Consider the following 14,596-nt stretch of genomic DNA (forward strand, 5'->3'; position numbering starts at 1 on the left):
CTCCTGACCTCAGTGCCTCCTGAGTAGGCTTTCCTCCCTCCCCATGCTCAGTGAGGGTAGCTCTGGCTCTGACAAGAAGGAAGGGCACAGGAGTCTGCTTTTGTCTGGTAGTGACAGGTTGGTATCTCCTTAGCTTCAGAAACTGTGACTGAGCCTCAGAATTCTCAGACCTCAATTCAGAGACATTGTGGAGGGTGGAACAGAGTGGACAAAGAGTCCAAGACGTAAATGGTCTGGATTTGAGTCCCAACTCTGCCATTTCAAGGTGCCAAATGGGAACGTAGACCAGACTCGCAGGGTGGTTGTGGGAAGCAGACAGAATCAGGTTGGTAAAGCCTCCTGGGCTGAAGGCACTGATTGCAAGGCACCAGCTGGATCCAATGCCAGAGATGGCCAAGACGTTTATTGGATGGATGGACGGATGGACGGGTGGACGGGTGGATGGATGGTTGGATTTACAGGTGAATGGATGAGTGGTGAATGGATGAGGAGATAGATGAGTGAGAAGGAGGGGAGGGAGGGAGGGAGGGAAGGAAGGAAGGAAGGAGAGGTGAGTAGATGGATGGTTGAATGGATGTATTTATGGGTGGATAACTGAATGGATTTATGGGTAGATGAATGGATGGGTGGTGGATGGATGAGGAGATGGATGGATGGGAGAGAAGGAAGGAGGGGGGAAGAAAAACTAAATAGGTGGATGGATAAATGGACAGAAGGACAGTCAGTCAGATGGTAGATTGGATGGTTGGTTGGGTAGATGGAGATGGATGGATGGATTGGTAGATGGATTGACAATGGGCTCCCTTTGGGCAGTGCCCATGTTTTCCTTGTCTGATTTTGTCTCCCTGCTCCATCAATGTCAGGGCTAGCTGGCGGAAACTGCTGGTTCTGGGCAGAGGACCTGACTTGCCTTGCTTTCTGCCCAGGTAGACATGTTCTCCTACGGAATGGTGCTCTACGAGTTGCTGTCAGGACAGCGGCCTGCACTGGGCCACCACCAGCTTCAGATTTCCAAGAAGCTGTCTAAGGGCATCCGCCCGGTGCTGGGGCAGCCAGAGGAAGTACAGTTCCACCGCCTCCAGGCACTCATGATGGAGTGCTGGGACACCAAGCCTGAGAAGGTACCTCAGGAGCACAGAGCCAGGAGGGCCTGGGGCCTTGTCTGCCATTCCACAGGCTGTGGGTCTGCAGAGCGCATTGTGTGGGGCTACACTTAGGGGCTGGAATAATTGTGGGGGACCTACCTCTTCTAGAAACAGGTATTTACTGCTCCTAAAGTAGCCAGTCTCATTTTTTTATGTGCATATCACGCTCAGGAAACATGAATTTTCTTTTCCTCTCCAACGTCCTGTGTTATGTCAATCACATAAACAAAATATATCAGCCACTTTTATAGCAATAGAATCCCCACGTGAGAGCAGAGAGAAGTGAGGCCTCTTTTTAAAGTAATGGGGAGGATGGTGTTTGCTCATGAGATGCAGGGGTGAGATTAAGTTTTTAAAGCTAGTTTTTTTTTTTTTTAAGACCAGCGGTTTTAGATTAAAGCTCATTTATCAAATTAGACAGTGCTAGTTGAATGTATGGGGTGTAAATGAAGTTGAGGAGAATTCTTTACCAATGGTATGTCCTGGTGCATGGGCATTGGACAACTTGGGGTTTGGGCCAGGCTGACCAGCTGATTTCCAGTTGCCATGGCCATTTATGGCCTGGGTGGCTGGGAGGGTTTGTTTCTGAGATCTGAAGTCACTTCAGCCTCTTGTTTTGATCCAGTCCTGAGTGAACGATTCACTCATTCCCCCTCATTCCAGACAGCCAGTTTTATGGGCAGAGTTGGCCCTGATTAGGTTGTAAGTGACCTTTGCTCATGCCCTGGTGAACTCTTTCCCTCAGCGACCCCTGGCCGTGTCCGTGGTGAGCCAGATGAAGGACCCGACCTTCGCAGCCTTCATGTACCTGCTGCCCTGTGGGAAGCAGACATCTTTCTTCTCATCCCAGGGCCAGGAGTACACCGTGGTGTTCTGGGATGGGAAGGAGGAGACCAGGTAATCTCCAGAACTAGCACCCTGCTTGTATTTCAGTGAGAAGTCACCGTGGAATTTGGCAACGCAGAGTCAACAATGACCTTGATGAGAGGCATTTCAGTGGGTGGGGGTCGGACGTGTGATTGGAGTCATTCAAGAGTGTAGGGGCAGAGGAAACTGAGTCCCTGTGTGTAGACAACTTCCGCAGAGTCCTGCAGTTAAAAGAAGCAGAGAGATGGGTACCACCCCCAGGGCTTACGGGGTCAGAGGGGGTTTGTTCTAAGATGAGAGTTACCTGCAGCTTGATTTTAGGGGTGGTGAGTGATGGTGTAGGAGGAGGGGACAGTTACTGGAATGATGTCCCTGAGGAACTAAGAGGGGAAGGGGATCCAGAGCAAAGTGGGAGGCTCACCCTTAAGTAAGCGTTTGTGGGCACTCTCTCTAATTACATCCTTTTCCTCCATGAAATGGCAGGAAAGGTGAACAAGTGGGGAGAGTGCCAGCTACTTGAGATAAAAGAGAAGGTATGAGATGGGCATGAAGGCGAGGGGAGGTCCAGGCTGGTTGCAGGATAGCCCTGAGGACTCATGTGAGGTCAGAGATCGACCCTGCTCACTGCACCAAACTGTCAAGCCGAGGTCGGGGTTGCCAGCACAAGCACGACTCCCAAAGACACTGGATGGACAAATGCTTTACTCACAAAAAGAAGAGACAGAGCAAGGCCATGGTTAGTAGGTCACCCCGACAGCTGGTGCAGGGTTGGTGGTCTACACACACCCCTCTGTCACAGCTGAGAGGCCTCCTTCCCTCCCCACTAGGAACAAGTATATAAATGGGGTTGGCCAGGTACCAGTTACGGCACAGACAGCAACAGAGCAGAGAGTTTACTGTGTACAGGGAGGGAGCTCTCCAGTAAGAAGCAGGAACCGAGAGAGAGAGACTCAACTGCCAGCCTCCATGATGAGGTGGTCCAGGTGGGGGCTGGAATACTGTGACAGAGACTGTTTTCCATTTTCCCAGCAGAGGTCATGCGTTTGCTGGGAGACCAGTTATCTTGGCTATGCATTTTTCTCCAGTCATGTCCTGTTGCCCCAGATGGTGGGATAGGCAATGGAGTGGTTTTAAGCAGAGTTGGGTTTTGCTAGGAGGGGAAGAGGGGTACAGGAGTCAAGGGTATTTTCAAGGGAGGGAGTATAGAGATGGACAGTGGAACCTAAGTGAGGCCAAGTCGTGAGAGAGGAACAAGGGCAAGAATCAAAGGATCTAGGTGTTGGCAAAGTAAAAAAAGAGAAGTTGGGAGCTGTGGTACTAGAGGAGCCCTGGCAGCATAGCGGTTAAGAGCTTACCTGCTAACGAAAAGGTCGGCAGTTCAAATCAACTCAACGGCAGCAGGTTTGGTTTTTGGTTTTTTTTTTTAATGGTACTAGAAGGCGTTAGCCAAAAAAATAGGAGGTGGTGGTCAGATAGTAGAATGTTTGACACTGAGTTTGTGGGAGGGGTGCAGTTATTAGTGGAGACAGGCACTGGGGGGGAGCCTTGGGAGGGGGCGACTGACAGAGATTGGGGACGGACTTATTGAGGAAAGAGTGAGAGGCCAAGGTTTGAAAAAACAGTATCAAAGACATTGAAATCACCAAGAAACCGCCATGATGACGAGAGCCTTCCGCGTTGGCCAGTGTACGTCGTCATCACAGACGAAATGACAGTTTGGGGATTTGCTTCAAAACAATCTGGGGAGGAGGGAAAGTGGGTGGGATATCAATGACATGAAATTGACTGCAAGCTGATAGAATTTCTGAAACTGGGCAGTGAGGATGTGCATGGTCCTGTACCATCTTCTACTTTAAAAAGATGAAGGGGGGAAGGAGGGAAGGCAGGAGCTGATTCCCCGGGCCTGAGCCCTCCCGTTCAAATGACAACTCAGTGGTTTTCAGACTCCTTCAGAGCAGACCGTCCAAAACTCGTAATGCTTTGGCTGGAACGCCCCAGTCTCAGGATACCAGGAAATATGGCCATATATTTTACCATGAAAATGAAGTACCTGCACAAATAAAAAACCTAATTGTACGTGTAAAACAAAATCAAGATGCCCACCAGTATACAAAAAATAAAGCTGAATACGTTTTCCTAAGTTCTCCATCAGTATTTACTAACTAAACATACTATGCAGACTATTTTAAACAAATATAGAAAAGTACAAGTTATTATCTTTTTTAATTTGGCAGAAATTTTATTTCAAGTCAAAACTGTCGCCTGAGACCGTAGAAACTGATTAAAGTACAGTATATCTTATAATGTGAATTGAAGCCCTCCCCCACAAAAAATAATGCCAAAAAGCATAAACTCAACCTGGAAGGCCTATATCTACAAGTCCCCTCTTGTCCATATCGTTTGATATCTGCTATAATATGAACTTTTTGCAATAGTTCTTTTGTTGTTGTTTTTGTTGAGAGTATACACAGCAGGACATCCACCAATTCAACAATTGCTGCACATGCAGTTCAGTGAGCATTGAATACACTTCAAACTGTGCCACCATTCTCACCTTCCTTCTCTGAATTTTCCCCCGTTAACATAAACTTACTGGTCTCTAAGTTTTCTATCTCTTCTTTCCAGTTGTTGTTATCAGTTTGATCCCATATAGATCTTAAAAGAGCACGATGCTCAAGGCAGACATTCTTTATTAGTTAAGCTAAACTATTGTTTGGTTTTAAGAAGATTTCAGAGAATGTTTTTAGCTTATGGATTAAAGATTATCTCAGGGCAGTAGTTTCAGGGGTTCATCCAGCCTCCATGGCTCCACAAAGTCTGGATTCCATGAGAATTTAAAATTCTGTTCTGCTTTGACCCCCTTTGGATCAGGATTCTTCTACAGAATCTTTGATCAAAACATTGAATAACGGTAGCCATGTACCATTCAATTCTGGTCTCATGGCAAAGGAGACATTTGTTCATGGACACAGTTAGCCATACATCCCATTTCCTTCCCCTATTCCTGGCTCTCCTTTCTCTGTTGCCCCAGAAAGTTATTATCTTTTTATTTAAAGGATTCTTAACAAATCAATGAAAAAAAAATAATCTCAATAGTAAAATACTCAAGGACCATGAGTATTTTTGAAGAAGGTAAATAGAGGACAATAAACATATTGTTAACATTCAGTAGTAATCAAAGAAATATGAATTTGTCACTCTGCTGGTAAGCGTGCATATTTGCACGTATGTCTGAAAATTTGTCCTTATTGAGTATCAGTTGTCTTGGAGTCCCTGGGTGGAGCAAACAGCTGCTGCTAACCAAAAGGTTGGAGATTCGAGTCCACCCAGAGGCACCTTGGAAGAAAGGCCTAGTGATCTCCTTCAAAAAAAAATCAGCCACTGAAAATCCTGTGGAGCACAGTTCTGATCTGACACACGTGAGATCGCCATGAGTTGGACTCAAATCAATGGCAACTTTTTTTTTTAATCAAGTGCCTTAAAGATGCTGTTAGTCTTTGACCCAGTAAGTCTAATTGTAGGAATGTTTCGTAAGGAAATACCCAGGGTTGCAGATCAATGTTGACCCCCAGGGATGTCCATGAGGCTTCGCCCACCTGCTGTCGCTTTGACTTGTCAGACTTACAGACTTACACAGGACAGCGAAGGTAGCCCTGTGCAGGGCAGAGAAAGCTCGTCTCGAAGGGAAGGAGGAGGCCTCTTTCTGGAACCTGTGAGGGCTTTTAAAAAGCCACCATCAGCTTGGAGAGGCAGCAGCTTCACAGTGGTGGTTCTGACCAGAACTTGAAGGGCAGGGATACTGGGGGAGTGAGCATGAAGAGGTTTTCAAGATCAATCTGTAATTAAGGATAGAAATGAGAAGGGAAGAAAGGGAAAATGAGCAGATAAACAGGATAACAAAATATGACAAAATTCGTGTGACTTTCTGTACTTTTAAAATTGTTCAAAATTAATGTTAAAGTCTTTGGTAGTGGTAGAATTCTCTCCTTCCATGTGGAAGACCTGGGTTCAACTCCCAGCCAGTGCATCTCATACATAGCCCCCACCCATCTGTCAGTGGAGGCTTTCGTGTTGCTGTGAAGCTCAGCTGGTTTCCATGGAGCTTCCAAACTAAGGTGGACTAGGAAGCGAGGCCTAGTTGTCTACTTCCAAAAATCAGCTAGTGAAAACCCTATGGATCGTAACGATCTGACCTGCAACCCATCTTGGGGATGGCGCAGGACTAGGCTGCATTTCATTCCATTGTGCGTGGGGTCTCCAAGAGATCGAGGCTGACTCCATGGCAGCTAATGACAACACTATTTCTCAAGTTATAAATTGTCATTAACCCACATTCAAGCAAGAATCATAAGCGATACTCAAAGTGCATTTCAAAAATATTTATAATACCCTAATTTTATTTTTTTTTAATGCATAGGAAAAAGGCTGAAAAAATGTGGAAAGATGTAACTACGAAAAAAGGTTTTGTTTGCCGTTTTTTCACTCATTTCTGTCATCTGCAAAGGCAGATACAAATATCATTTAATAATGACAACCCAAAAACCAAACCCACTGCCGTTGAGTTGATTCCAACTCGTAGCGACCCTTGTAAGACAGAGTGGAACTGCCCTATAGAGTTTCCAAGGAGCGCCTGGTAGATTCAAACTGCCAAGCTTTTGGTTAGCAGCCATAGCTCTTAACCACTACACCACCAGGGTTTCCAATAATGGCAAATGTTTCCAAGATGTAATGGCTGGAGAAAATTAAAACCGAGAACTACTGTCCACAAACTTAACTTAGACTAGGGAAAAGCACTGTGTGGTTTAGGGTAAGTACCTTAACCCCCGACTCCGCCCAGCTTCAGTTTCCCCTTCTGTACACTGGGCACTGAGCTTAGAGAGCACTGGGCATGTAGGGGCCAGCAATGACAGGTGGCGGTGCCCGTAAGCCAATAGCCAGTGAGCCAACAGCCGGCTTTTGGTATACAGCAGTTTCCTGTTAGCCCACAAAGCACCCATGTTGGGGGGCACACTTTGAGGCCCCAGCTCCAGTCTACTCTGAAATTCACCCGCCTTGTCTTCAGCCTCGGCTTTGTCTAATTTTCTGGCAAGGGGCTCCCCTCATGCCTGGGGTGGGGAGGAGTGGGTGGGAGAGGCTATGGCCAGAGATGAGGGTAATGGGAGCAACTTTCTGAACCCTCCAAGGTCATAGAAAAAGATCGTTTCTTCCCTTGGGAATTGCGTTTCTCTGTCCGCACTGCGCAGGGACACCATGTGGCAGAACCCAGCCCTGCCCTGCCATGCCTGATTCTCTCAGAACGTGGCCAGGTACTCCCAGTGGCCTGGGTTCCAGGTGTAGATGAGGCCTGGTGTCCTCCTGCGAAGCCATTCCAGACCACCGTGAACTAACCACACAACTGTCACCAACTGTAGGAACTACACGGTGGTGAACACAGAGAAGGGCCTTCTGGAAGTGCAGAGGATGAGCTGTGCCGGGATGAGACTGAGTTGCCAGCTCAAGGTCCAGAGCTCCCTGTGGACAGCAACCGAGGTAAGGTTTCTGGGGCCTTGTCAGGGCTGCATCTTCAGCAGGGGTAGCCAGACTTAGCAAGTAAAAACACAGGTCACCCAGGTAAATTTGAATTTCAGATAAACAGCGAATAAAATTTTAGCACCCACCCCAGCTCATTACCTGTTAGTTCCTGGGGCAATGCCATTCATTTTAATGCAGAGCCAGCCCTGAGCTGCCTGGCTGTTGGTGGCCAGGGCTCAGCCGTGATAATTATCAGGGAAGCAATCTCAGCAAAGGGCAAGCGCCCAGTAGGTTGGTGAAGTGACTTTGTTCCCAATAACCGTCTCCTGAGCAGTCCAGAGAGGTCTGCAGGAAGACAAGTGCTCAGAAGCTGCTCATGGGGCAGGAACGGGCACGACCTTTCTGGATGGCAGTCTGCAAGTACAGTTCAAGTGTGTCTGCAAAATCACAAACATGTTCATACCACTTGAGCCACGGTCATTTCCGTCTTAACAATTTATTCTAATAATCAAGACACACACAGAGAGAAGCATGTCTGTACGAATGTTTATCCCGGTATAATACGTAGCAGTGAAACTTGATAAGTCTGAACATCAAACAGCAGGAGATTAGCCAAATGCAGGAACGCTTGCATGACAGCCGGGTGGGAGGCTGAGGGTGTCCTCAGGTGACAGCCGGGTGGGAGGCTGAGGGTACCCCCACGTGACAGCCAGGCAGGAGGCTGAGGGTGCCCTCAGGTGACAGCCGGGTGGGAGGCTGAGGGTACCCCCACGTGACAGCCAGGCAGGAGGCTGAGGGTGCCCTCAGGTGACAGCTGGGTGGGAGGCTGAGGGTACCCCCACGTGACAGCCGGGCGGGAGGCTGAGGTACCACCGTGTCCTGGAATGGGTCAGGATGGGGGCTCTGCTTCCTGTGTACCATGACATGACATGGAAAGTGAGCACCAGCGTGGTGTGGTCCCACTTTTGTCTGTAATGCACACACACACAAATGCCTCAGAAAACTTTCAAAAGGACATGCCCCCCAAATCCCAATAGTGGTCTTCTCTGGATTGTGGGTGATTTTAATTGTCTTCTATAGACCGTTCAGTATTTTTCAAATTTTCTACAAAAGAACAGAAATACTCGTAAACAGCAGTCTAGAAAGCCTCAAGCCATGTTACTTTTTAAAGCACAAAGGGGACCCCCAAGACCAAGTGGCCCCCTAGAAAATTTCTCTAGGCATTTTTCAGACGTTTCCAAAGCCAGGCTCACACACATGCTCCCCTCTGCAGGACCAGAAGATCTACATCTACAGCCTCAAGGGCATGTGTCCTTTGAACATACCCCAGAGGGCCCTGGACACTCCGGCCGTGGTCACCTGTTTCCTGGCAGTACCTGTTATAAAAAAGGTGAAGTCAGGGGGAAGGTGGGCAGGTGGGGTGTTCCAGTTTGGGTGGGAACGGCCTGTGGCTATAAGGAGAAGCAGGGAGAGGGGGCAGTTGAGCCACACACTCTGGACCACCAAGTCCAGGCCAGAGTCACCCTTGGAAGGGAGGATGAGTCACAGCAGACCTGGGCCCTCACTTAGTGCCCTCCCATCTTGTGGAAACTAATGTGACCCTTACAACTAAGGGCTTCATGAAAAGCTTGCTTTCCACATGCAACCCACAGCCCTGGTTCTGGTGAGCCAGCTTTCCCCTGGGGGCAAAGAACAGATGCCTGCTGGAGCAAGCTGAGCCCCTTCCCCACCTGCCCAGGTCCACTCCTCCCTGTGCCCAGCTAATCGCCAGGTCCTGCAGGCCCAGCTCCTGCCCAGTTGGTTGGCAACTGGGCCTCCCTCCCCAACAGCTCTGCCTCCTCCGAGTGCTCACTGCCAGTCCCAGGCCCACCTCTCTGTTTTCTGTGTCCCCGCATACTCCTTCCCTCCACCTTTGAGCCTTAACCTCTCATGGGAAATGCCCAGTGGTGCCACTCCAGCCCAGGACCCGGCCTCTGTGAGCCACCAGGCTCCCCCCAGGTGGCCCCTCGCCCCCTCCACATACCGTGCCCACTCTCAGCGTGGGGCCCTCAGGCCTCCCCACACACACTCCTGCCCCAGACCACCTCTGCTCAGTTCTCAAGATCAACTGCAGGGTCCTGGCCCCTCTGTGGGGGCACTGCCACTGTGCCCCTCACTCCACAGGCCCTACTTGCACTCCTTCTTGCAGCTTGCACACTCTGTGCCTAGGGGGGCACTCCAGGAGGGTGAGTGAGTAAGTGAATGCTCACTGACTCTGAGAACTCCATCTCAAGGAACAGAGCATTGCTCCATTAAAATATGCCAACTACATCATCCAATCCCAGTTTTCCCATCTGTAAAGTGGGGCTAACAAGGCATTGTGAGAAGGATCTCGAGGCCTCACACACATGAGGCCTTTGGCCTGGTGCCTGCTTGAAGCTGGCCCTTGTTGATGAGAACCTTATTCTTGCCTCCTGACAGTAGCAAAATATACATGTTCTTCTCTCCACCCACCTCCAGTTCCATTTCTTAAAAAAAGAAGCAGCAGCTTATGAGGTTAGCCTTAGAGTGGTTTCTCTCTGGCCCACGGGTGAGGTGGGCAGCTCCAGACTGGCGCTGCTCCTGCACGCGGCACACACAAAGCAGTGTTGAAGGCCGTTGCTGGCCAGAGCCCGGGCCAGGGCTCCTCCTCGTCGCAGCAGAGGGGATAAAGCCGGCTCTGTGCGGGCCTACCTGTGCATGGCTGTGGCACCCTTGCAGGCGCACGTTCACACATGCCAGGGCCCGGAGCTGGGGACCCCAAAAGAGCCTCTGCTCCTGTTTTCCTTGGCTGCTTTCTTTCCCTGAAATCCCAACGATGGATTTCGAGAAATTTTCTTAGGGTTTGTTGACCTCGCTGTTGAGCTGGAGGCTGCAGTGCCCCGCTACCCTGAATGGTCCCACCTCCCGAGCTCCCAACAAGGAGTCTTTCTGTCGCTCACCCTTGCTGGCACAGGGCCTGGCTCCCTGCTCACATCCAGGCTTCAGCTCTGCTCTTAGGGAACTCTGCCCTACCCCACACCCCACCCAGCTTGGCTGCCAAGCTGCCAAGCTACACTCTGTGCCACGCTCTGCACGGACACGCAGGAGCCCTTGGGATGGGGCCAGGCACTCAGCACTGTCCCTGCCCCCTCGGCCTCTGCCCGGTGACCTCTGGTGGATGTAGAGAGCTCATGCTTCTTGGAGGGGGAGAGGGGAGGCACGCCAAGGGCCTCATCAATGTCAGCTGGTCAACAGGCATTTCAGAGCTAATACAGTGAGTTGGGAATACAGGCACGGAGGGCTGGAAGTGCCACATGCAAGTCTGTTAGGAGGTGGAAGCAATTCCTTGGTGAATCAGGTGAGCAAACACGTTCTGTCTACTAGATGCTGAAAACCACGTGGGGTCCTAGGTCGCAGAGGTTCATGGGACTCGGTCCTTTCCTGTGCCAGGCGGGTACAGTGATGGGCACTGTTAAGAGGTGAGCTGAGTGAGCTGGGCTGCCAGGTGTCACCATAGCCAATGGAGACAACAGTCACGCCTTTCTGCACCCATTGTGATTGTATAAAGCAAGAGGCTAATCCAGAGAAAACACCTACTCCCCCTGTTCTATTTTCCCCATGGAACAGCGCCAGGTGAGGGCCAGGTGGGCCATTGTAGACAGGGGATGCCTCCATACCAAAGGAGTCCTGAACAAAAGGCTCCCATGGTTTTATGGACCCAGGGGTAATAGGGAGGGAGAGGGTGAAGGGCCAGGGTGGAAAAGTGCTGTGTATGAATCAGCATGGGGAAACGGGTCTCAGGGTTTCTCCTCCTCACAAGGAGGTCTCAGCAGAGGCGCCTGAGAAAAACCTCAGTCACGCCCCGTTAAGAAGGCCCTGTATGGAGGTGTCTGGGCTAGGAATGTAGACGTGCCTAAGAGCATGGCTGGGGGCCTGAGTCCTTGAGGAGCTCCCTTCAGAGGCAGCCCTACTGCAGCTGTGCACCCGGTCTGGTGCGGAAGGGCAGCTTCTCCCCGAGGCCTGCCAGGCAAAGCCTTTGTAATTGCCTGTGGTCTGGCCTAAAACATCACATTTAGCCAGGGACGCCAACACAGTTCCCGCTTTCATGGAGTGCCCCGTGTCATGGGTGCTACAGGCAGGAAGCAGTGGATGGAAGCGTCCCACCTCTGGAGGAGATCCCTGATGATTAGGTGACAGGCTGGTCCCTTGAGTAGAAGGCAGCTCCCTGGTGCTTGTACTGCTAGGAAGCCAGCCTGGCCTGAGCAAAAGTGGCCCCGGGGCCAGGTGACACACACACCCTCCTTGGGGGCTGGGGCCAGGCTCTTCCAAGGCATGGTTTTTTTGTGCTCCCGGCAGGGAGGCGAGGAGCTGCTCTTCTGGGCCTTCTGCACCTCATTGGGAAGCACGTCCAGAACCTCCTATAGGCAGCCCCGACCTTAACAAGAGGCTTGCTGTGCCGCAAGGATGTGGAGAAACCAGCCCTTGTGCAGGGCTGGTAGGGCTCTAACATGGTGCGGCCACTGTGGAAAACAGTGTGGCAGGTCCTCAAAAACTTACACATAGAATTACCATATGACCCAGCAATTCTGCTCCTAGGTATATACCCAAAAGAATTGAAATCAGAAATTCAAACAGATTATTTGTACACTAGTGTTCACTGCAGCATTATTCACAAGCCCCTGGAAGCAGCAGTCAAGAAATCAAACGATGTATTGCACTGGGCAAATCTGCTACAAAATACCTCTTTATTAAAAAGTGAAGATGTCGCCTTGAAGACTAAGGTGTACCTGACCCAAGCCATGGTATTTTCAGTCCCCTTATATAGATGCAAAACCTGAACAATGAGTAAGGAAGACCAAAGGAGAATCGATACCTTTGAATTATGATGTTGGCAAAGGATATCGAATATACCGTGGACTGTCAAAAGAACAAACAAGTCTGTCTTAGAAGAAGTACAGCCAGGGTGTTCCTTAGAAACGAGAATAGTGAGACTCCATCTCACATACTTTGGACATGTTATCAGCAGGGACCATTCCCTGGAGAAGGACATCATGCTTAGTAAAGTAGAGGGTCAGCAGAAAAGAGGAAGACCTTCAACAAGATGGATTGGTACAATGGCTGTAACAATAGGCTGAAACATAGCAACAATTGTGAGGATGGCGCAGGACCAGGCAATGTTTTGTTGTTGTACATGGGGTTGCTATGAGTCAAAACCGACTCATTGGCACCTAACAACAATTATTCACAATAACCAGAAGGTGGAAACCACCCGAGTGTCCATCAACAGATGAATGTATAAACAAAATATACCATGTACATGGAATATTCAGCCATAAAGAGAAAGAAGGTTCTAATACCTGTTACAACATGGACGAACCTTGAAAACATTGTGCCGAGTAAAATAAGGCAGACTCAAAGGACAAATAGCGTACATCTCACTTACATATCTAGAGTAGGCAGAAGCATGGAGACCAGTGTTCATTAGTGGTTACCAGGGGTAGGGGAAGGGGAAAATGGGGACTTAATAAAAAATAATGAGTAATTATTTTAAAAAAGAAAGAAAAGGAAAATACCAAGCGGTAGTTAAAAAAATCAAAAGGCCTTACTCGGAATGTGTGTCTGGTGCCTCAGGTACGTGGAGCCGCATCTCAAGGCCACCTTGTTTCTGCCCTGGAGGGTGTGAAATGATCCGTTTCACTGTCCTCTCCCCACAGAACTCCTACCTGGTGTTGGCAGGCCTGTCAGACGGGCTGGTGGCTGTGTTTCCCGTGACGCGGGGTGCCCCAGGCGACAGCTTCTGCTACCTGTGTTCCCACACGGCCAACAGGTCCAAGTTCAGCATCTCGGACGAGGATGCGCGGCAGAACCCCTACCCCGTGAGGGCTATGGAAGTGGTCAACAGCGGCTCCGAGGTCTGGTACAGCAATGGGCCGGGCCTGCTGGTCATCGACTGCACCGCCCTGGAAATCCGCCGACGGCTGGAGCCCTATTCCGCCCCGTCGGTGGTCACCTCCATCGTGTGCAGCTCCGAGTGCAGGGGTGAGGAGGTGGTCTGGTGCTTGGACGACAAGGCCAACTCTTTGGTCATGTACCACTCGGCCACGTACCAGCTGTGCGCCCGGTACTTCTGTGGAGACCCCAACCCCCTGCGGGACATGTTCCCGGTCCGCCCCGCAGGCCCGGATTCCCCCGGCTGCCCCGCGGCAGGCCCGCAGGAGCTGGAGGGGGACGGCCTGGCGGATGTGAGCATCATATATAGCAAGGAGCTTGGCACGCAGATCCTGGCCCACCAGGACTCGCTGACTGACTACTGCTCGATGTCCTCCTACTCCTCCTCCCCACCCCGCCGGGCCGCCTGGTCCCCCGCCAGCCTGCCCAGCTCCCCGGTGAGCTCTTCCAGCGTGCCCGTCTCCTCCACTGACTACGAGGACTTGGATCAGCCGCACGAGCCTGGCGCTTGTTCGGATCGATCTGAGCAGGAGCTGAGCCCCGTGGACGGGGACGCCTTCAGTCAGCACCTGCAGGCCGTGAAGATCCTTGCTGTGAGAGACCTCATTTGGGTCCCCAGGTAAGTTACCCAACTTGACACACCTGCAGAGGCCACACTGAGCAGTGGGACAGAGTGAGGGGTCCTGGGGCTTCTTTGGAGTCCCTGGGTGATGCAGACATTTAAGTGCTTGGCTGCTAACTGAAAGACTGGCAGTTTGAGTCCACCTAGAAGCATGTCAGAAGAAAAGCCTGGCAATCTACTTCTGAAAACTCACCCATTGAAAACCCTATGGAGCACAGTTCTACTCTGACACACATAGGGTCGCCAGGAGTCAGATTCAACGTGATGGCACTGGGAAGGCTTCTTTAAAGGTAGCATTGAGGCCCATCAAGCGCTGTTCTTCTATGAGGGCTTTACCCCGTTTCGGAATCTGGAGCAGTGTCTTGAGCAGATTTTATAATAAGGTGGCACCAAAGCTCATCTCCCTGCCAGAGCACTCAAGTACAACAAAACGAGAACCGCGGCTGTTAGAGATTAAGTTTCCTACTGGGAAACTTCTTCCCAGCCTCAGCTTCTGTGCCCT

The 14,596-nt window shown here is 50.5% G+C and overlaps 1 protein-coding gene across 3 annotated transcripts in view; it reads left to right on the forward strand.

The window, feature by feature from the left end:
• LRRK1 (leucine rich repeat kinase 1) overlaps positions 1 to 14,596 on the forward strand; it is a 165,229-nt gene that overhangs the window by 143,129 nt on the left and 7,504 nt on the right. For all 3 annotated transcript variants that reach the window (XM_049905203.1, XM_049905205.1, XM_049905204.1), the window contains 5 exons: positions 927 to 1,121; positions 1,891 to 2,042; positions 7,424 to 7,541; positions 8,797 to 8,913; positions 13,238 to 14,091. In XM_049905203.1, the coding sequence (XP_049761160.1) occupies positions 927 to 1,121; positions 1,891 to 2,042; positions 7,424 to 7,541; positions 8,797 to 8,913; positions 13,238 to 14,091 (1,436 nt within the window). The remainder of the gene's footprint in view (positions 1 to 926; positions 1,122 to 1,890; positions 2,043 to 7,423; positions 7,542 to 8,796; positions 8,914 to 13,237; positions 14,092 to 14,596) is intronic.

Source organism: Elephas maximus, chromosome 13, assembly GCF_024166365.1.
Source record: "Elephas maximus indicus isolate mEleMax1 chromosome 13, mEleMax1 primary haplotype, whole genome shotgun sequence".
NCBI lineage: Eukaryota > Metazoa > Chordata > Mammalia > Proboscidea > Elephantidae > Elephas > Elephas maximus.